At 42.4% G+C, this 23,836-nt stretch overlaps 1 protein-coding gene across 11 annotated transcripts in view; it reads right to left on the minus strand.

The window, feature by feature from the left end:
* The window catches only part of ptprsa (protein tyrosine phosphatase receptor type Sa), a 238,323-nt gene that overhangs the window by 39,585 nt on the left and 174,902 nt on the right, over positions 1–23,836 (minus strand). For 5 of the 11 annotated variants that reach the window (XM_084354193.1, XM_084354189.1, XM_084354192.1 and 2 more), the window contains 10 exons: positions 18,910–19,230; positions 15,828–16,021; positions 14,484–14,510; positions 13,256–13,373; positions 5,459–6,052; positions 4,326–4,420; positions 3,754–4,004; positions 3,368–3,455; positions 2,002–2,214; positions 1,551–1,714 (listed from right to left, as the gene is read on the minus strand). In XM_084354193.1, the coding sequence (XP_084210319.1) occupies positions 1,551–1,714; positions 2,002–2,214; positions 3,368–3,455; positions 3,754–4,004; positions 4,326–4,420; positions 5,459–6,052; positions 13,256–13,373; positions 14,484–14,510; positions 15,828–16,021; positions 18,910–19,230 (2,065 nt within the window). The remainder of the gene's footprint in view (positions 1–1,550; positions 1,715–2,001; positions 2,215–3,367; positions 3,456–3,753; positions 4,005–4,325; positions 4,421–5,458; positions 6,053–13,255; positions 13,374–14,483; positions 14,511–15,827; positions 16,022–18,909; positions 19,231–23,836) is intronic. The other 6 variants (XM_084354186.1, XM_084354191.1, XM_084354190.1 and 3 more) reach the window with 2 other exon arrangements.

The following is a 23,836-nucleotide window of genomic DNA, read 5'->3' on the forward strand; positions in this document are numbered from 1 at the left end:
GAAAGGGAGAAGGGGGAGGCAAGAAGAGAGATAAATCAATAGAGAGCAGTTTAAAATTCACAGGGGTCGCTGCTGGGCTCGCAAAACGCGAGATAAAGCTCATCAGCATTTGGCGGAGGAGTGTGCATGCGTGTGCATGTGTGTACATGTATCAGTACGTGAGAATAACTGAGTATTCGATGAAACGTGCAAGTAGGGGCATACATTCATGAGCCTGTGTCTGTGTGTCTATGTATGTGTGTGTGCTAATGTGTGTGCAGATACAGATGGGGAAGGGGAATGTCAGGGCCAAGGGCAGACCCGGGAAACACTATTCACCAGGGAGAGATGGACGGGGAGATGGGAGTGTGAGGAGGACAGAAAGAGAAGAGAGAAAAAAAGAGAGAGATCCAAGGAGAGATGTTACTCTCCCTAACCACCAAGATAGAGGTAAGGCAAGGTCAGACAGTCAGGGATCATCTGACAGTAGCAAGCTGTACTTGTGTTGCTAACACCAGCTCGAAAATAATTCAGGGAACTTCCCTGTTATGTAGGGTGACCTCTAACACCACTATTCTGTTGGGATTTGCACTGAGACTAAAAGAGACAACAAACTGTAAAACAAGGTGGGAATATTGACTGTATACGTACGATCCAAAGCCCCAGGACACTGTAACAGTAAGACTTGTTACAGGAAGACAGCTGCATCATATAGGGTTCATTATTTTAATATCCAACACTAGAAAATATGGCTACTCATTCCTAAAAAATGTCAATAGCATTTTTAACTTATAATGGTTAAAACGATTAGTAATGACATTGGAATAACGCCTTTATGGGGATTTATTATTTGAAATATATGCCTCTTTCAAAACATATCTGTGACATCTCCTGATTGGTAGATTGTACCATCTTATGTCCAATTATTGAGCACCATCTCAAAGAATCTCCTCCTCTCTCCTTTCTCCAACCCCCTCACTTCCCACAACCATCTTTTTCACAAGAAAAAAAAAAGAAGCTCTTTCATATCCACATGCAACAATGTTGTAGTGTTGTTGTAGTCTTTGAATATCATGCTGCTATGAATACAAAATAAGCCCCTCTTTCAACATGCTCCCTATCATGCAATTATTTCCCAATAGCCCAATTCCCCAGTAACACTGCAAATAACTGGTTCAACATCAAATGACAAGGAAATCTTTGTTTTGTTTTGCAGGATAAGAAATTTCTGCAAATTAATCTAATTTAGAAAAAAACATGGCTCACAGTTATATTGCTTGTGTAGACCGGTGGGTGGAGCGAGACACTCGCATGCAAAGCTAAAAGGTTCAATTCCCTGTGTATCTTACTGATAAGGAGATAGTAATATGGGTGGAAAGATACAATTTTACATGTAATTAATGCATTTTATAATGGCCACTCAGTACAAAATGTCAATGACCTGTATACCTGCCCTAACCCTGAGTGTTATTTTCTATCATTTGAGGTTGAACAATGTTATTATTACACTGTAAAAGCCACTGCATCCGCCACAAAAACAAAACAAAACTAATAATCCAAAACCAACTCACTTTTTATACAGGAGAATGGCAATGACGATGCAAATGATGAAGACCACAGCCAGGACTGGGCCCACCACCCATATGAGTCCATCACCAGGGTCTACTGGCAGGGCGTTCACCACCAGCTCGGGAGTCGTCACTGTGTCGCTATAAGGGCTGGTTGCAAACATTTTCTGAACAGAAAAAACAGGTAGGAACACAATCTAGGTTACTTCATGATGTATGTCAGAGATGAATGAAGGTCAGTGCATTGAACTGAACTGAGAGAACCTTTACTAACCAGCATAAACTGAACAAAAATGTAAATACTGAGTGAACTGGATTGAACAGAACCATATTAATTATACCTGAAATGTGTTAGATTCAGATGAGCAAATTGACTAAATAAACATAACTGAATAATCAAAGCCACAAACTGACTTAAAGTAAGTCAACTGAACTATGTTGAACTGTAACTCACTCCGGTGGTGGCGTTGAGTTCAGCCAGCAGGAAGAAGACATACTGGTGGCCAGGTTCAAGAGGCTTATTCTCACAGATGCTATGGCTGTGCTCACTTCCCACTGTGAAGCTGGTGGGCAGCTGCCTGAAGCATGCTGTGATGTAGGGCTTCCTCTGGTCCATCTGAGCCAGCTGACGACGTGAACGACGCCTTGGGGTGACATCCCGCAACAGCTGATTGATGGGAAAAGGTATTAGTTCACCTTTCATTTATTATTTGTTCCTTTTTATATCATCTTTGATTTTAGTATCTTCTACAATATCAGTCCCAAATGAATTACAATATATTTCACAAGAACTAAACTAGAGATCAACTAAGTCTGAGGCAATAGTCGCTAATGTTTTCTGATGCTGTCAAAGGTTTCTTTACAATCTGCAGCGTTCTAAAATGATTACAACAGGTCAAGAGAGACACATGCTGTCAATGATCAAAAGGGACACACACAAAACAACAAATCAACTCTTCCATTTTTCAAGAGAATATATCTAAATGGTTTCTCTTTCCAATAAAAAAGTTACTCATTCATAATGATGACGTGACATTGCATATCAATACTATACGTTTTGGGGTATATCTGCAATCTCAGTGAAAGAGTGGAGAGCAAAAAAGAGTTTGAAGCAGCTGTAGTGCAACATCAGCAACACACCAACTTGCTCGCTGTGAAGCATCCGGACTATGACCTGCTCAATAGAGCACGCACAAGCAAGCACATGGGCTTGATCGAACTTTGTACAAGGCAGCTGGCAGGGTTAAGTACAGGACAACTGATTTGGACATTTGCGTTCACACATCCAGCTCCTCCGGGTGATGTCTGGACAATTTTGGGGTAGCAGTTCATGTGTGAAAGGGGCTTCAGATTCAAAAAGGTGCTAACTATCTGGCAATGTTCCATGTAACCAGGCTCCACACCCCCCAACATCCAACCCCTCTCATTCACTTCTAACTGCAAATAGAGGCGGGCACTAAGCAGAGGGAATGTGTGTAATCCCAAATCCAATAGGGATGGTTGCTGTTGATCTGGCACCCAAGGTGACCCCGGGCTATGGGAAGAGTGGGGGAAGACTGTGTAATTCTCTGTTCTGCATGCTTGCGGGGGATACATTAACATAGCTGAGATGTGCTTACAGTATGTCTGTGCTATGTGTGCCCATGTCTGGTATATGCTGTGTATGATACAATTTGCCTTGCATATGCAACTGTTAATAACTCAAACGTGTTTCTGGAATCCCTCCATAAAAACCAGTCACAAGAAAAGAGAAATTAACCTCATCACTCCTGGTGTGCCAGAATAACAACAACACGACTCTTGCTTTTCTAAAATCCTACCTCTTCCATGTCCATCTCATCGGGGTTCTTCAGGTTTTTGACAGTTCCTGTCGTCCTCTTAAGTGGCACCACAACCACATAGAAGTTCCTGGAAACACAGCACCAAAGTATTCTACTATAAAATCATAATGACTCTATTTTGATACTGGACAGCATTTTTGGTGAAAACATCCACCCCAGAGTTGACAGGAAATTGAAGTGAGAATCCAATACCTGCAAATGGGTCTAGCAAGGATCAGAAGGAAATCCTAAGCCCTTCCATTTCAATACATCTTAGACCCCTTGAGATTTCAATCCATATCACATCAGATCTCAAGCATCCCAAGACTTACACCTAAATACGTCAGACAAAGCTCACAGAACCACCTTTCAATCGCTATACTCACTTGACATCTTTGCTATCGACCGTTGGGAAGGTAAAAGTGAGCATGTTGTCAGACTCAGCATAGATGTCCTGCTTAGGTTTCTTGACCAGAATAAGAGGCGCGGTCCTGGCGATCACACGGTGTCTTGGCCCACCGTCAATGCTTTCTTGGCAGGTCACCCTGAACTCGTAGGTGGTGTTGTGCTTCAGCCCCGTGATGAGTACCCTCATCTGCTTGGCATCTACATCCATCCTCTGACGGTTGTACTCAATCTATAGTTCAATGGATAGTTCAAAAGTGTAATCACTAATTGGTAAGAGGGGTAGTTGGATATATGATCATTTCGGTATGTCAATAGATCTTGGTTGAAGTGACATGAATGGGCAGGTAAGGAGACAGACTAAAGTGAGAGTGGACATGCATATTGATGATTACATGGGTGAAGGGATAGGTATGGTGGAAATGATTTGATTAGTGGTATTTGGGAGTATGAGGGAAATTGCTCTAGTGTATAATCAAGCCAAAATTATGAAAATGAGTTCTAAATTTAAAGGATTGAGTGGGACGGTTAAAATGATTTACATTAAACTCACCGTGCATTTGTATGGAGACCGGCTTTCAGAAAACTTCCATGCAAGGACCACTGTCGTCTTGGTAGCCCACTTAACAGTGAAATTCTTTGGAACGTCTGTTGAGCGGAAGAAAAAAACCCCAAAACAAAACAAAGACAGTGTATCAGTGAATTGAACATGTAGAGAAACCAAGAAGAAGAAACAAAAGAAAGAAAACTTTAAAAGAAAAGCTGTTGTTCCCCTGCAACGTTCCTCTGGGTTGGAGAGTGAGTGTAACGGTGAGCTGTGATTGGCTGTGAGAAGGGCAACGCCATTGGTTAGGACACACAGCACGTAAGACTCATGGACAAAAAACCCATGGAGCACAAGGGTGCATCCACTGGCTAGCACTCGTTGGTAGTGCCAACCTGTCTCACCACTCTCTTTGAACCCATGACCACTTGAGGATTACCAACTGACCCATGTGGTCTCAGTGCCAACTGTTCCTACGCCTCTACTGAGTCTGGGTTGGCACTGCCAACGTGCTACCAGGCGGGCATAGAGACAGACCCAAAACACATCATGCCAACAGTCCGCAGCAGTGCATCTGGGGGATGCCATGCTACAAGCTGTCCCGTTAAGGGACAGGGGAAGGGGAAAGGCGGAATTAGGACAGGAAGGGGGTTAGGAAAGGAGGTATATCTCAAAACAAACCCAAAACCAAAAAATAAAATAAAGAACCAAAATCAGCTTCCTTTCATATCACAAAAGTCTAAACATATTCTTGGAGTGACTGGTTTGACTGAGGTCCTACCTTGCTTGAAAACTGGGGATGTGAGATGGCATTGGCTGTGCGAGTGTGCTAGGCAAACAGTTGGAAGGATGACTGACAGGAGTGTCTGACCAAACAGCACTTACCTTGAAATTCTAGGCTGCTCTCCTCTTTCTCAAAATGACTGACTATAACTTACTGACTTGGGTTTTACCTTGTTTGGGTTAGTGAAGTGAGTATCCACGGCAAACAATTTTAATATCAATCTTTTGTCTTTCTTGAGGAGTGGAGGTGGTTGAAGGAGGGGGTGGGGCAGTTTTCATTTTTGTGTTGTTGCAAATTGTTTTTAGCCAATTTCCAACCCCCTGCCAACCGGGTTGGCAAAGAAATACGCAAGCCCTACCTGTTGGATCAAAGGCCACCGTCCGATACTGGATAGGCGGGCTGTAGGGCCCTGGACCTACACTGGTGTGTGCACGTATTTTCACATCGTATGCTGAGTTCGGTTTGAGGCTGTTGAGCACATAGCTGGACAGGCTGGGGGGCAGGTGGAGCTCCCGTGGTGCTCCTCCGGTACCTGCTTCCTTATAGGCCAAAGTGTACTCTGTAATTAACCCATTCCTCTCCGCCAGCACTGGTGGAGACCAGGACAGCTGCACTGAGCAGCATGTTACGTTGGATCCCTCTGCAATTTGAGGGTATCCTCCTGGCGTATTCTCAGGCACATTGAGTTCCACCACAGCCTCTTCCCCAAAGCCCCCCCTACTCTTGGCTGAGATTTTAAAGAGATAGGTGGCCCCTCTGTGAATGTTGACCACAGAGTATTGTCTTTCTTGTGGAGCAAATTCAAGTGTAGCCAAAGGAGCGACATCTTTCCGCCCAAACTGGAGCCGGTAACCCTGCAGGTCCATGCCATTGGTGAGGTCTGGAGGATCCCAGCGTACCACAGCTGATGTCTCTGAGTCCTGAGCCACTGACAGATAGGGCTGACCAGGCACTGTGTAGACAAAGAAAAAGAAATCTTAAATTCTGTGCTTTCCAGTTATATAAAGAAAACAGTATACTACTGAAGCATTAATTTGGCTGTATGGTACAGTAAGAAAAAGAAAAGACATTGACTGCCAACCACTGAGAATCGCACATGTTCAGTGACGAAGTAAATAGAATGTACTCTAAAGAGTTTCATTTGAATTTCAGCCATCCATCAGATAAGTGCCAAACAAACAGAGTCAGGTTGTGTTGAGGGGAGATGTGGATGATCCTCAGAGCCTCTAAATTCTCGTGTCATCGCTGTACTCATTACCATTTCATGATACATGTAAGCTCCAGCCCAAATCATTTCTGTATTGCAAAGCATCACTAAAACTTTAAGCAGAGAACAGTGCCTCTTTCAGCTGCAAGAGTCATCTCTTGTTGTAAAATGAATGATCTACGCTTGGGGTCTAGACACCATTCTTCAGAGTGGCCCACTTTTGCTGCTCTTATGGATGACACACGTCTCATCTTAACTCTCCTTTTAAGGCCCCATCAGTGTGATAGAGGCAGCAGCAGTTATGGGAAGCCTTCAGTTCTCAAGTTGCCGTCAAAGCTTTGTGAGAGATGAGTGAGGCTGATTCGCACTTGAGCCCTATCTCTCTGTCAACAGATTCTACCTTGACTCTCACATCCATGCGCCTCTTTTCTCAGGAAAACAAGGCCAGGGCAGATAACTGGCAGTAAGGGCTACAACAGCATAAAAATACAGACTGTCATTGATTTACTCATTTCCAAATACTTGTTACACTGCTATACATAATTTGCATTAAAAATTGACTGAATTGGGGTGCCCCAGTAACTCAGCTGGTAGAATGTGCCCCCCATGTACATAGGCTGTGTCCTTGCCGCATCGGCCCAGGGTTCGAGTCAGACCTGTGGCCTTGCTCTCATCCCATTTCCTGTCACTCTTCAGAAAAAGCCATGAAAAGGCCAAACAAATACTAATCATCACCATGATAAAAAAAAACAACCCAACTGGATGAATAATACAAAGCAGGTACTAAAACACTGTCAGTTTATTTACCGTTTCCAATGTAATTTCATGCCTCTAAGTGAGATTGTGAAACCATTGGTGAGAAGATTGGCTATCTGTATATTTCTGATTCAAAAAGCTTGCCAACTGGGTCGGCAAACTGGGTCGGCAGCAAATTGGTTGATCTTGGCAGTGTGAGCTTTCTCAGCATAAATTAAAAACGCTGAATAAGCTGAATTCAAATGATTAACTCTAGCTTAATGTGCAACATACATTTCATCATGTGTCTTCTAAGTTGCAGCTTCTATTTGAGCCTCAATACAGTATGTGTCTTATGTGCTTGTGTGTATTTTTGTACATAATGGGCAGTGCGTATGGGCATGTATGTGTTTGTGTGTGTGGTGGTATAGGCTCTGGTTCGCAGCCAGTTCTGGCTCCTATATCACCATTCCACCTGCACATAGAGCTATTTGGCTTGTTGCCCAGTATGGACTTAAAGTAATTTGGAGAAGCTAGCATTAATCTGAGGCCCTCTCGGTGGAATAGGATCATAGTGCGTTTGTGTGTCTGTGTACATGTACCTACATATAATATACATTCTTGGGCCAAGATGCAAGTCTCAATGTGTACCTAGCGCACACACACACACACACGCACACACGCACACACACACACACACACACACACACACACACACACACACACACACACACACACACACACAAAGCAATCCACTCTACACAGTCTCCCTCTGCTCGTATTATTCATTTCCGTTTGCTAATGGTCTTCTTTCTGAGGGCTGTTGCTACAGGAAGATGGGGGTTGGTGGGTGGATGGTGGCTAGTCAGCTGAGCCTTTGCCGGTAATGGAAAGGCGGGGGCGCCGAGTGCCGGGTGAGACGAATGCTCCTAATACTCCTCGGCTACATACTATAGCTCAGCTTGGTGTCATTTTAAAGCCCACTCCGGCTTTGTGCTCACCGCTAATCAAGGAAATAGAATCAGAGATAATGATCCTGTGGTGACTCTGTGTGTGTTTCCATTCTAAATTTCTATGCTTCGTTTCTAACCTCAACAGGCTAGCAAATGTGTCCATTATAACTTTTGTGGTCCCGAAACCACTTTCATTTTTTGTACATTTAAAACAGTGGGCCATTGCACACTGGGGAGAAGGATCACGGGAAGAGAACCAGTTGATTGGTGTTTAGTAGAGGTGGGGTACAGCGTGTGTGTGTTTGAGAGTGTGTGTGGTGCTACAGGGTGCTGAGAGAGAGAACAAGGGCAGGGTGAGGGGGTGAAAAATGAGGGAATGAGGGATGAGGAAGGTGACTGGGGACAAGGAGCAATCTGCTGCGAAGAGGACCCAACAGGGATATGAGGAGGCAGAGTGTGTGTGTGTGTGTGTGTGTGTGTGTGTGTGTGTGTACATGAGTGATTCTGGGGTTCTTGGACACCTTGATTGTCCCTCTCCTCAGTGTTCATCTCTCCCCCCTATTTCTTCCCTGTCTCTCCCCTTCTCCCCTGTGCAGACTGCCCAATCCCCCCTTTCATTTCCTAACCTCTTCCCCCATCCCTCACCCCACCACCCCCTCCATCCCTCTCTCCCTATGTCCAATTCAGGGTCGACCCTGGTTCAATCCCTCCTTGTGGGCCTCCCGGCACGTTTCCCATCAGGCCACAGTATTAACAGCCGGCTGTTGACACTCACTCAGCCTGATTGAGAAAGGGGCGATCAGGTTCCCTTCTCATTTCCTCCCTCTCCTGTGCACGCCTCACATGTGTACACTCACACTAACATATACACATGAACAAACATATTACCTCCGTACTTGTTTGCAAATGACATGGTGCATATATATTATGTGCTTTTTAATCATCTGTCGCCTGGCATGTTAGGTTCTCTCCTTCACAATGGAAAAAAAAATCTCTAACTGATTATTAACCTGTGGCGATAGACTGCCTATGAAGACTTAGCATATCCAAGGACATGTGTGGGGTAAGAAGTCTTTTTTAACATTAAAATCATGACAAATCCATCACTCTCCACTCTTTGTTTCCATCTGCCTTTAATTTGGCTTACTAAAGGAGTATTTGTCATGTGGGGGGAGAGGATGTGATAATTGGAAGGGGAGTGAATGCCATGGAGTCAAATCTGCAAGACAATTTCATGTGGCCCATTTGGATTGCAAGGAGCAAGAGAGCAAAAATAACAACCACTGGACCAAAATAACAATCAGGAAGTAACTAAACATGCATCAGGGATAATGTTTCTGTCTGCAGTCAGATGTTGAATAAGTATCCACACCTTTTTAAACACACACACGTGCATCTCTCAGCATCCTTTCACAGGATGCAACAACTGAAATCAGGTGCTGTGAGGTTGGGGGATGGGAGGCGGGAAGCTGTCAAGATATCAGGATACCCCACTAATGTCTTCAGCGCCTCTGTTACAACTGTGTGACTCAGTTCACTTGAAGCTATGCTCGTTCTAATGTACGAAACAATTGATGAGCAATGCGAACCACTTCACATAATTACGAACAGCAGGAATAAAATTTCCAACTGCGATTCCATCCATCCCTCCAACACTGCTTTGTTAGCTGATGGCGCAAAATGATACACAGTAAAAGTGAAATGCAATATGTCAAAACAACATCAACACTGCATATATTGTACAGTGCTAGCAAGTATGGAACTCAAACAGTTTATTACCCATCATGATTTATGTGTACAGCCCTTTCATTGAAATAATAATATTGTACACATTGTTTTTTTTTTTATATTATCTTATCTGTTATTTTCAATCTCCTCTTTTCCATTTGCGCTGCTTGAATTGCAATACATGCTTTTATCTTCAATTTATATATTTTCTCATCCAATGTTTATTGTTATGCAACAATATCTCAAGGCAAAGTCTTTGGATGTGAAAACCTTCTTGGCAATAAACCTGATTCTGATTCAACATTCAGCTTCCTTTCGCTTTGATTTAGAGCCACTGATACTGTCTGTGAGGTTGCCAAATGCAGCTATGAATTACTATAGGTTTAACAGACTGTTGGCACTTCTGTGGCATGTTGTTTTTACTTATAAGCCTTTATTTCATGTTTATGTCTCATCAGATATCCAATCCTTCCTCCCTTATAGGAGGATTCACACACAGACCAGCCATCCTCCTGAGACATCCCTCTCTGACTTGGTGTTCAGAGTCTTCCATTTTCGTAAGATTTTTTTGAGGTTTCTATCTTGTGCTGTCGCCTCAGAGGGTCTGCGTACTGCATATTGTAGGCCGTCTACAAAGTACAATGTCTTTGTAACATGCTGCTTCATCTTGGTTTGGGTTTGTTATTGGTTTGTTGTACCTTGTTTTTTGTTTGAAACGTCTTTATAATGGAGAGCTATGTGTATTCTCCAATTGAATTTGAAGAAGAAAAGAAGAGAAAAAAGGAAGGTCACTGATTGTTGTAGTGAATAACTCGTCAATGTGCAGATGGGATGGGACACTTTCAGACACAAGGACTCCTTTTGCCCCCTTCGTAACCTCACGCTGGCCATGATTTATTTCTCAAAGCAAGAGTTTGGGAAGTATGAATCATGAACCGGCACTTTTCAAAGCCGGCTTTCATTCAGCAAACAAAGACAGTTCCAGCCACAGAATGACTGCTGTTTGTCTGTAACTCACAAATAGGTGCACATTTTTACTTGTTTTTCTGTCTGACAAAATCTTGGGATAGATTCCTCTGGATACTGTCCGATACACCCAAATGCCAGAGAGCCTTTTCTGAATGTCTGGAAGATGACAAAACTTGGCCATTGATGTGAATGGACTTTTAAGTGGGTCGAATAACATACTTCATTTGCCATGCTGTATTGTACTTAGGTTGCTTTTCAGGCCTTTATTTTTCCTAAAAAGAACAAGACTATGACGTCACAGATACTGAAGGCACTCACTCTCTTTAAGTGCATGCTTGTCTACAAAAAAAAAGACTTTAAGAGCTGTTGCATAAGTTGTGCAATTGTATATGTGTTTTGTAAATGCAAAAGCATTCATGTGGTAGAGTTTTTCATTTCATTTGCATCACACTTTTAAACAGTGCCAGTTAATAGGTGAGTTTACACCAAAGTAAACCACGTAAAAGTACATTTGAACATTGGTTTGATGAAGACCACACATGACGAAATGTCATATATACCTGTATAACAATCTGATATACTGAGATCAATTTTAGTATGTATTCAAGTAGGTGATGAAATTAGGATACACATTTTTTTCTAATTTTACATTAAAATGTTAGGGACTCGGCTAGCAGAGTCTGAAGATGAATTTGAATGAGCAACTGAAAAGAAGGGCTCGTTGGCAAACTGTGTCATATGAGACTCGTGTGTGTAATCACATGGTTCCAATGTAGAAAACTGTATTTTTGTCCCATTTGTTCCTGTTGTTTGTTCATGTTGTTTTTCAGCTCAGGAATTCTCAAAGTTAGGTTGTTTTGGTTGGTTTGCTTGGTTGCTATGGTTGCTTTGGAGAAAAACAAAACTGAGATGTCACACAACAAAAGATTCCTGCATCTTTCTGAAAAATAAGCCAATTTTAAACTCCAGTCCCCAGAGAACACAAAAACATTCTCCTTTGTTCCCTGTCTTATACAGACCTCAGGAAATCCCCTGTCATTTCAGACATCCCAGAACCAGTGGGAACCCTGCTTTTCAGAGGGACAGCCACTTCACCTCAGAAAAAAGGCTGCTGAGGCTTGTCTTTTCCCTACCTCTCACCCCTTCCCCTTTCCTATTTATCCTGGCCCCCTGGCATAAACCATTTCTTTACACTTCAATAATAAAAAAGGAGACGCTTTCCCTCTGAGGGACAGACAGAGTGCGTTCGACTGGCATATCAGTCAGCCGGCCCTGACAGGAGGATGGAGAGTGACAGCACTCACTCAAGCCCCTTTGGCAGCGTTACACTTCCTGACACCCATAACAGACACACCTGTCAGGATCTGGGAAATTTGTCTATGTTTGTGTGCGTGTACGTGATTTGTTTCAAGAATGTGTCATTTGTATATAAATGGGTGTGTTTTGTTTTACGTTTCATGCAACAGCATGCGTCTTTAGCAGCACAGACTGCACGACTAGGTATGTATGCAGGCATGTGTGCGTGTGGATATATACTGTATACAGTATACTGTATGTATGTATGCAGTTGTGTACATGTTGACTCTCTGAAGCCTCCTAAAGCTGGCTGGCACAGATTCTCACACAAAAGGATGCTCCCATTTCGGCTTGATACCTTGAATTCTCTCAAAGAAGGCTTTCACACTCTCAGGCAGCCAGCCTCACAGGTTTAGATCATGTTCATGGTAACTAAGCTGCGAGCTTCCAAACAGGCTCTAGTGGTCCGGTTAAACCAGTGTGCCTACTGGTAGTAACAGGGGAAAAAATTGAAGAAGACAAGGCTTTGTAGTGTGCAGGCATTAGCCTCCGGTATTTTATCCGTAAAGCTCAAACCAACGACCCAACAGGGGTTTTCAAGCTGTCATAATCTGTCTGAAAAATCTCCAAGTACCTCACACCACCTCCTTGATCTCTAAAAATCTGTGGATAGTCCTCTGAATAATAAATGCTGCCCCGATAGAAGAAAACACCAACTCAACTGTCTGAACTGCCTCAGAATGGTTCACTCATTCAGAACATGAAAACTAAAAAACATCTTTTACTTTTTTCTGAAGCAAAAGTCTTAATGTGAGACATATGTTGAAGGTCCTATTTGTAAGAAAGGTTGATTTTTAAGTCTCATTCGCAATTCGTCAAATACTGACACTTTGGGCTGGAGACCATCCTGACCTGCCATCCCAAAGCGTCAGGATTTGACGAGTTGGGAATGAGACTCAAACATCAACTTTTCTTACAAATAGGACCTTTAAAAAGGACGACACCTTAGTTAATGCCAGAATTTTTTGCAGCTGTTTATGTCTACTGTCTCCAGATTTACAGAACATGTTTGCATCAGTTACATTGACCACAGTCTTGTTGTGAATCAAAGTCCCTTCAATGTTAATCAAATACAGAGATGGTAACCTTGCAGAAACAGCTGAAGGAACCCTAGAGCAAGCTGAAAAAGAATAAGCTACTTTTATTGCTGCATGAACAAAGGCTCTGTCAACAAACCAACAAATAAATTATTCATCCCTGCACTGACCTGCCCCTTTGGTCACCACCAGTTTAGGTTTGCTCCGGGCTCCATCTCCCTTGGTGGTGTACGCAGCCACCGTGATGGAGTAAGTGGTGTCTGGCTTGAGTCCTCCAATGACCATTTCCTATGGGAGAGAGGAAAGAGACAGGAACAAGAAAATGTCAAAGTGTGTCTTGAATTTTTGATGATTTGACCCCCCTTCATGCAGCTCAAACTGCCTTATGCAGAATGTTAATCTGAGCGAAGTGTCTCCTGGTCCTCTTTATTAATTTTCACGAGGCATGCATTAAATGTAACGTTTTGCCCCTGTGTAATGGGAGACCATTCCATTAAGTAAATCCTCAGAGTTGCCAAGGTGGAGGAGGGACATTAGGTATGTAAATGGAAAGTGGTCCTTCTTATTCCTTTAGCAATATTCCAATCAACAACTTAACTTTGTGATAAATGCATGCTGAATACATCCTGCCCATTCTCCGGCAGTTTTTACCTCAGCCATTAAGTTTCCTTGAGTCCTCTTCAAAGAGAGGCTTCCGATCAATTCTAATGAATCTTTCAAGGGAGCAGGTTTGAACGAATGCAGAATGAGGTTTTTAACAGGCTGGTTGGCAGAGGGATGGGAGAGGTCAATAAAGGTAAATGAGCTATAAGTACTGTCTTGCACTTGAGATGGTATTCACGTAATGCAGATGTACTGGGGTTTTTCAAATCTGGGTTCAAAATAAGGGTAAAAAATTGTTGGGAAAAATCTGCAGTTGTGAATGATCATCATTGATGTGGATTCTGACGGAAAAGTTTGTCAACTTCGGGCAGCACAGTAATTCTAAGGCACAACATACAAAATTAAAAATAAGCTTTAAAAATCACGCTCACAAAAAAGAAAAAACACAGCACGGCAGCACAAGACAAAAAACATACTGTATCAACACACAGCACGACACAAGCGGCATTAGCATTCCAGGCACAGTGTGCAGTGGATATTGCATCAGCCTCCATTTCGTAGAAGCTAGCTGGCAATAGAAGTTCGTCCTTTTTTTCCTTCGTGGCATATAGAGATAGTGTAGAGGCTGGCTGGCCAGACAGCTGAGGTGAAACCTCTGAGCCACTTTGCTATCCAAACTTATTGAATAAAGATTGGAGGGCTTGTGTAAACGGTGAATCCAACCAGGTTGATGCAATACCCACTGTTTATACCCCTTCAGCTACACAAAGCACTCAGGTGAAACTTCATACTCACATATTCAGCTGTATCGTCCGTTTCCCACTAACCCCCCCCCGCCAAAGAGGAGAGTGCAGGAGAAAAGTAATTTTTTTTAAAGAAAGAGAGAAGAGAAAAGGAAGAAATAGGATTGTGAGAGACGAGGGCATTAGAGGTGCAGGAGCAGAGAGTCAGAAATAGGTCACTGGTTTTGTGAGGTCAAGAGAGTTAGACGCTGTTTGAAGCTTAAGTTATGAGGAGCACCTGAAACGAGGCTAAGAGTTGTAGGGGTCTGCCTGTGGGGCCTGGAGTTGTTTAACCATCTTACTGTGCAGCTACACTGTATATCAGTGTTAAATCATTCATAGCTACAGCCAGTGTTGACACTGAGATGTAGCTTTTAAGGGTTTTATGTTCGGGTCACTTTTTGACTTCACTAAAACAAAATATGCAACTAAAAAAGTTGTTTTTGCCTGGCAATCTTTGATGCCTGCTGGGTGCATGCTTTGCCTGGATCTTATAATTTAAAGTATTTAAGCTCCTTCTACATTTGGATTTGAGGGTCAACTAACTTCCCAAAAATGTAAATGTGATGCTGGTGGCATTTGCAACCTTCATTCATGCAGAAAAAATAGATTTTGATTCATTCTTTCTCAAAATACCTAGAATTGCATACCACTATTCTTTTCTGTGCTGTTTACAATATTGCTTCAAGGGTATAATTTCCATTTGGATGATTGCTAGTGTGCACAAAAATCTCATGTTGGCTGGATTCCTCCAACATTGTGTTGACAGAAGTTTTGTAAAAAGAATAAAAAGAAAAAGGCCATTCTACAGGGCTCTGTTACAATTCTGGCTGTCAGTGGAGGCTGATGATTTGGTGAAATGTTTTCATGCCAATTTTACTTTTGCCCCCCAGGCATAGAATACTATAATCAGCATTTTCTTTGAGTCTTTGCGTTGTGTACAAGCACACAATCAGACATTTCATGGCAGGTGTTGCCATAAAGCAAGGGGTCCAGACGCTCCTAATAAAGGCCATGGAGGCAGAAGAGGGAGGACAAGATGAGTGAAGCTTTGATTACAGTTCTTCTTGAAGGGGAAAGAATATTACAGCAATAGGAAATGAAATCTAAGGGGGAAGAGCACCCATAGCGCTTCCCATTCTCTAGCAATATTTGCAAAGCCACAAGAGCGAGGCTACACAATTTGCAGTCTGTGTGAGAAGAAAAGTTGTCCGCTGAGATTTTCAGTGTAACTGTGTTAATTTAACTTGCTTAATTTGGTGACTGAAAAATAGATTCAAAGGCTGACCTCGGCTTGTTTGGTGTAATCTAATTTTCTTCTGACATTTGTACTGTCAAAACCGGGAGATGGTCATACCTGGGCATCGGCCAGCATGACGTCCTTGATGAGGGGCAGGCCCCTTGACTCGCCATTTTCCACACGTACATAGTGAACCTGGTAGCCACGGATCTGACCGTTTTGCTTGCCTGGCGTCAGGGAGCGCCACATCACCTTTAGCGCAGTGGAGTTGAGGACCTCCACCTCTACTCGCCTTGGAGGAGCCCCAGGAACTGTGGATAACAAAACAAAAACTCATATCAGAATAGTTTTTGTTGTGTGTATTGCTGAAAAATTGTGGCTGGATTCCACCACCTTTTTTAGATAAAAGCAGTGGTGGATGGAGTATTCAGATATGTTTCTTAAGTAAAAGTGCTAATACCACACTGTGCAAATACTAGTAAAAGTCCTGAATTCAAAACCTTACTGAAATTAAAATGTGTAATATTATCAGCAACATGTACCTAAAGTACATGTACCTGAAACTTATATTTAATTACAGTATTTGAGTAAAAGTATTTAGTTACATTCCACGACTGGGTATTAGTGATAACGTAGGAGTGTAATAATGATACAGTACTCTGTCTCAGTGAAAATGTCACATAAAAACTGTGTCATGACTGATGACTATAGTTACTAATGATTGAGAGAGACATTTAAAAAACTACAAACACAGTCTTCTTTTGCAGTACCCACTCCCCCATAACAAACCACCACCGCTCTCTCCCGTCTCCTCCACCCTTTCAATATGTGTCCGATGTGTCTGTCTGCCATCAGTGGGGAGCTCTCAGTCATAATGACAGGCCTTTATGGAAGGCCTTGCTTCCAGGCCTATCGGTGTGCCATGGACTGGCCCTTTCTAAGATGGATGTGCCATTAATAGAACTCTTCCACTCAAACTGCTTCCATTTGTTCGTCCACAAACACTTCAAGTCCCCCTCTTCGCCCCTAAATCACAACCCCATTTCCCCCTTCTCCCCGAGGATCATGCACCAATCTTGTTTATTACCAAAATCGTCTCTACCTTTTAGCCCTGGCTCTTATTTCTTAACCTGGCACATCTCTGTCACGCGTCATTATCATAATGACACCAGAACATGTGTAATGGCCATTGTCTGTGCGCTGTGGCTTTCACCCCTCCTGATACTGTGGTATTTTAAACATGTGTTAAGAATTTAAGCTCGTCTCTACTGTTGCGCTTGTTGTACATCAGTGTCAGAAAAATGCTTAAAATGCTGCGGTAATGGATGTGAAATGGATCGCGGAGAACAGAAGCCGATGTCAACCATCCGTCAATGATTCAGATGTGTTGTGACGTGCCCATATCTTTACTTGTCAGCTTGTGTATTTTATGTCAACTGCTTTCCTCCTTTGTCATTTATTTTCCGGAATCCAACTTAGCTGCGTCTTGTCTATTTATTTTTTTTTTATTTCGAGGCTGAGATGTTTTTTTACAAGAACCTTGGCTTCTCTACCATTTCCAAGCACAATCCATAGTTTGTTTTTGCCTAAGTGTTACACGTGGTTGCCCATGTCGAGGAAAGTGTACCAAAAGACCAGAAGTGCATGCAACCAAACATATATTTGTCCATCTATTTTAAAGTTTAACGTCTGCATCCAGCTGTCGACTGAGTGTACTCTTTTTCAACAACAGCTTGCTCAATGCTCATATAGTCAAGCCCAGTGCACTCACAGTATTTTGGTTTCAGTGGAAACTGTATCACCAGAGTAGTTACAGAGGAAAGGGAGGATATTAATTCTGTTTCCTCAAATATATTAGGAAACAGTTGAGGGGATTTGAGTTGCAACCTTATTGGTCACTCACCTGCTGGTTTAACCTCCAACCTGCTGTTTGTACCATAAATAGATATGGCCTTGCAGCGTGCAGTGCTCACAAATGCCTGTGGCTCTCTGCAGGGCAATGGAATACTGGTAAAAGCCTACAGATAGACGTAGGATATGAGATGCGGTATCCATTATGAATTCAATTTGGTTAGTTTTTACAACAACACGCTTGATTTCCCAGGTGCATTGTCTGATTGAAGTGTTGTCATTTAATATGGTTGGGACAGCCGTCTATATGGTCCTGTGGATTAAGATGTAGGTATGATTCTGAAACCATTCTACCTACACAAGATTTTGTGTATTCGGAAAAGTATTCTGACTCTTTAGATTGAAGTTTGGAATCAATAACAGTTATCTCAATCTTTTGGGGGGGTTGATCAGTCCTACTGTGCCTGTCCATGACTAGCTGAATGACAAAGTTACACAATTGGTGTGGCCAGTTGAGGTGCCAACTCTTGTCTATTACACATTAGGGGCACATTAGCACACTTTATTTGCTATGATCAAGACTATCCCTTGAAGTTAACGGTTAATGTATGTGCTGCTAGTACCTACTTCTGCAGATAGTTGGGTTGTCAACAGATATTGAAAGTAAAAATGTTGGCACACGGTAGAGTATTTGCTCTGGGGGAAGGGAAGGCTGAAGCATGTATGAAGAGAGAACTGACCCGCCGGCCTATGTGGCTTTTAAATCAAATCAAACATCTGGTTACACACTGTAACTGTCCTGCAGAGTAGGAGGGGAAACAGTCCACCATGCGCCGAGGGCCAAAGCCCACAGTTAAAGCTTCCCGAATAACAATCACTCATACTCGATACAGAGGGACACTTAGAAAAACAGAAGACATCCGCAGATGGAAACAGATCAAAGAGCACAGGGGTAACAATTACAATCAAAATACGTTCTCTTTCAGATCAAACATCCTAAGTTATGAGTGGAAAGTGTTGTTCTTGCAACTACGTTTATAACCCTTCAAACGGCTTAACCATGTCATGTGATACAACTTCAGTACACTTAACAGTGATTCACATCATAAACACAACCACTGACTACAAATTGGCCTTATTTTCGCACATTGACCACTAACGGTTCAGCCATAGGTTGTGACCTAGTCTTGTTCTGATGGAAAAAAGACGGACACGCACTGCACATGCATGTCAACAACAATTTCTTCACATAGATCCACTGCCACGAGCGAGCATGCTCACCATCAAACCAAGAAATACCTTCATTAGTACGTTTCATGAAGCTTTTGAACATGAGAGATTCATGTACCGTCTTCGTCGGTGCGGCAGATCAGGGACTCGCTCTCAGGGCCTGGCCCAACCACAGTAGAGGCAGACACGGTAATGCGGTACTGGGTCCACTTCTCCAACCGCTGCAGCAGCACCTGCTGTTCAGTGGCAGGGATTGTAGGCTCCTCCATGGGTTCCTCATCATCACTGCCACCCTCTGACGAGCCCACCACCTGGTACCGCACCCTATACCTCGCCAGGACACCGTTCTGACTCTCCACAGGCGGGGGGCGCCAACTTACCAGCAGGGTGGTGGAGCTGGTGCTGCTGCACTTAATGTCTTGAGGGGGGGCTGAGGGCTCTGGTGAGGTTGAAAGGACAGGAAGGAAGGGGGTCGAGGACGAGGAGGATGGGGAAGGGGGGAAGGCAGGGGTGAAAAACAAAAAAATAAAAAGATGGGAGAGATAAAGAAAATGATAAAAGGATAAAATAAACAATAAGAGTAATTCAAACTAAAATTGCAAAACAAAGACGGAGGCAAAATATGTTTAAAATAAAAATAAAATCACCAAGCAAATGACAACATAGGTGGACAATGGCACAAGCTTGTGTAATAATGAATCAAGATGGGGACCCTTGTGCGATGCTCGACAAATTCTGCACATGCAGACTTTTTTTGGTTCTGGTCCATTTTTTGGCAGTTAGATGTAACAAAAGCTTCATGGTGTGGGATTTTTGACATCCTTTTCTTTTCAAGAAAAATTAGTTGGGTGCGCTGAAAAAAATATTCATCCTATCGCGAAAATATTAAGCTCTTCAGACTTTCTTACAACAGAAGCTTCTTGTTTGTCCTGTGATGTATTACGATACAGGAGGTGGGACTCCTGGCTCAAGTCATACTTTTTTAAATCCTGTACTGAATAATCTAAACCTGAGAAACTTAAATTATCCACAATTTGAATTTCACATTCAGTGCCAGATGGACAGTGATAAACATATCCATTGTGCATTTCACTTTCAGGCACTGAGGTGAGGCTTCAATCCTTAACAACTCAAAACTAGCAGCCAGGTAAACATGGCAGTCATGAGCACTAAACCCCTCATTTTTCCCTTCAGGGTCTCTGCAATTATTGCCACCACTAAGCCACTTGGCTGTGTGCTTGAGGATTAATAACACACCGTCATGTCACTAAAGCCAGCATAAAAATTAGAAGAATGTATTCAAAATATGTTTAGTGTTAATGTGGGTTGGTAGTACAGCTGCTAATAATTTCTAGCAGCCATTATCTTGCCTTGTGTAGCATCTATCAAACCTTGACTGAGCACGATTAAAGAATCCACTGAAAAGGATTTTTGGTACGAGAACTTTCAGTCAAATTAGCATAAGCTAAAACGAGCTATTTCTTTCCCAAAGTATAACCTAGCAGGGCGGTAGTGTAGTCTGTCCTTTTTAATTTGTAACAGTACAAAGGCTTTCCAACATGGTGGCTGTTATTTGTGTCTGAAGTGTTCTTCCAAAACATATTAAAACCTACACATCTGTGAACTTTCTAAATCAAATTCAATGCCTCTCGCTTCTAATCTGTGCCAAGCTCTTACACAGCTTGTGCTCGTCCAGAGAGTGTGCTGTGCAAGGAGCGATAAAACGTTTCACTTCTCATCCAGAGTTTGGTATTATACGGATAAAAGGACATGTATGAAAAATATTTCTTTCCAAGTCGGGTTTCCTCTATCCCCTACAATGGCTTTGTGCGAGAATATATTCCCTCCATCTTAGTGTGAGAAAACAGAAATTCATTATTACATTTTTTTGTCTGTTATGTAAGGAAAAAAAAAATAGCACAATAATCAAAAACAAAATGAAAAACACAGTCAGAAAAAAAAATGCATTCAACACACAGCAACGTAGAAAAAAATAACCAACAATAAAAGAACAAGGAGGATTCTCATTCCAAAACAAAAGCTGAGGAAATAAATTATGAACTGAAGGAGGGTACTGGGAAATGATTTTCTCTGTAACCCAGGTGACTCGAAAAAAGAACCACAACACCAGTTAAGGTTCAAAATGACAACTCATGAGAAAACATGAAAAAACAGAATACTCCGCACCAACATAAAACAAGAACATTTAACTTTGAAAAGAACACAAATAAAAGCAACAAAAAGAAATCACAAGCATCGTTTGCATCATACGTACCTGACTCCCACAAATACTACATTTGAAAGACTTTCTTACCACCAGCACCTGTCTACAGAGCGTGCTAACTCTATAGCCAGTGAACTGCAACGCTTTCCCTCCCATACACTTGCCAGAAATTTTGACACCCATCCCCATTGTTGAATCAGTAAACCAATTTTGACCCATTGAGAGGTAATTTTGAACCCATATGGGGCTATTGGGAGGGAGAGAGTTGGCTCTGTGCTGTAGCCAGGGCTGTTTAATACTCATGTATCTTTGGGCCGGAGGGTCCACAAGACTGTGAGAGGGGAAGCCATAGGGGGAACACTCACTCCCAAGATATTCTGTTCTGTCCTGCACTTGGCCATGTACACAACTGTCTATCCATGTCAGCAATTAGTTAAATCCCATTTCATAGCCCTCCGCCTTTGTATCGCCTTAAAACGTATTGCCATTTTGAGAATGCCAAGACACAAGAATAGAAGACAAAAGCTTGTTTTTCTGAATTCATAAAAGTTTAATGACGGTGTTCTGACTGCAGTGTCACTTTGGGTAGAACAGCTTAAAAAAATAAAAAACAAGGGTTTTAACTATCAGAAGGGCCTCCTCTCAGTGAAGACTGAATGTTCCAGCACACAACAAATAGGACAGGACCTCAGCCACAGTTCCCAAACCCTTCTCTGTGTCCAATGGGCTTATTTACTTACGGTCTTACTGGATTTTGAGCCTTTCAGCTTCTTTCCTCCACTCATATTGTATTTGCAAACTCTCCACATCAAGAATGATTGCTCAGTTCTCAATCTTTGTGGTGTGGAAAAGGCTGTGAATCTGACAGGGGCCAGGCTATCACAGTGCACAGGCATCCTCACGCCTGATAACGGTTTAAGACTGGCTGGGGCACAGCTTTAATAAAGTGCATATCCCATGGAGGCCAGTGGTAGGATTATGGATAGTAGAACTATACAAACACAAAAGAAGAAACTCAGCTCATGCTTCACTTGAGGTTCTTTTGAAGCTTCCCTGAAAGAGTTGCCTAAATGCTATTTGACAAATAATTAGTCATGTCTGCATTCATATCCTTCTCTTTGACTTTTAAGTCTGTTGTGATATGACTAAGAGCTCTGGGTATAAAGTATGCAATGTCAAGTACTGGTGGCATACCTAATCATTGTGACTACCTCCAGATTAAATTTGTGTTTACCGCAACATCTTCAGTGGGTATAAATTACACACATTAATGCTCACAGTTTAGCTACGCAGGCCATTACTCAATGCCTCTTGTCAACTCTTTGAATGACACAGATTGCCAATGCTATCAGACTATAAGCACGTCTGCATTTGAATTGTATTTTCATCAGAAGCCACGAATGACAGGATGTTCATATTTGTAGATCATTATGGAATTAATCCGTCCTGATGCCAAATGGCCATGCTGTGGCTCACACAAATATTCCAATATATCTAAAAACCTCCCGCAATTACAGTAAGTGGGGGGGCTAAACTGCTTGTTTGGCTAAATACAGAGGATTTAGAATCTGCCACTTTAATTTGAGAGATAGCACTTGACTGGCTACTGGCAGGTTTTAGGTATAATCTAAATGTGTAACAAAGCCTGACAATCCAGGGGACTGGCTCATAGCTCATCACAAAGCATGAAATTAATTCTGACGCTATGAAATGGGATTCTTATCTGCCACTATGGGACCCTGCAGTCCCCTAACACCCACTCCCAAGGTCCATCTTAGGTCCTGTTAGCATGCTTTGCAACTGGGTAGCAGCTTAAGAGGAATGCTGGAAGCTCTCCCGGCTCTCGGGTTGTGGACCAACTCCGGCCACGTCTGAACGGTCTCACAGAAATGGTCTCTTAACCTGGTCTGACTATGACAGCATACCCCAAGAGGCCTTGCTTCTGAATGGGGGCTACTGTTGCCAGTAACAACTCGTGTATTTTGTTCAGCCTGTAGTTACACAGACCAAGAGAAGCCAATGATATGATTTGGGTGCTTTTTGATTTGAGAAGTTTTTGGCCTCACTCACCATGAAGCAAAAACAAACTAAGATCCAAGAGATTTTTTGCAGCGAATTGTGACGAGTTCTTGACAATGTGGACCCCATGACAATAGCCCCTGGTAATGCTGCTTGGACTGAGCACAAACTTCAACAATCTGCAAACATTTTGTACCACAGATAATGGACAACAAAGCAAACAGGGAAATCATGTCGTCTGTCTTTCTTTTTAACTTAGTGGAAAAGGCTTTCAGTCTGCCAGACAACGCTTTGGGTTCAAATCCAGGTGGAAATAGTTTTGTAGGACCGCAAGTAGAGCATGGCGATAATGATGCCAGAAATTCCTGAAGCACTGTTAAAATTGCATGTTTTGGATAAAAGAGTCCAGCTGGCTAAGGCAAAATGTATTTATTTATGTATTTTAGCCCGAGTATACCTATTTTGTATTTTATTCTATCTGATCCTCCTGTAGTATATAATTAATTGTCAAATATAACTGAACTTTTGCAGCTAGTTCAGTCAAACAACTGATAAATAAGGCTTCCTCAGGGTGCCGCAACTATAGTGACAGTAAAGTACTCGGGAGTCTGGCACAAAAATAGTTTCTTTTTTTCCCCAAGTTTTCCCAAAAGGCTGACAGTTTTAAACTATCTATGTTACATTGTGCCATGAAGGCACTTAGCAAAAGCTATACGTGTTGCAGGGCCCCTCACTGACTTGGATCATAACGATGCTGCTATTCCTGACATGTACGTGGAGCCAAACTGCAGACATGTCAGTT

Source organism: Pagrus pagrus (genome assembly GCF_965226575.1).
Source record: "Pagrus pagrus genome assembly, chromosome: 6".
NCBI lineage: Eukaryota > Metazoa > Chordata > Actinopteri > Spariformes > Sparidae > Pagrus > Pagrus pagrus.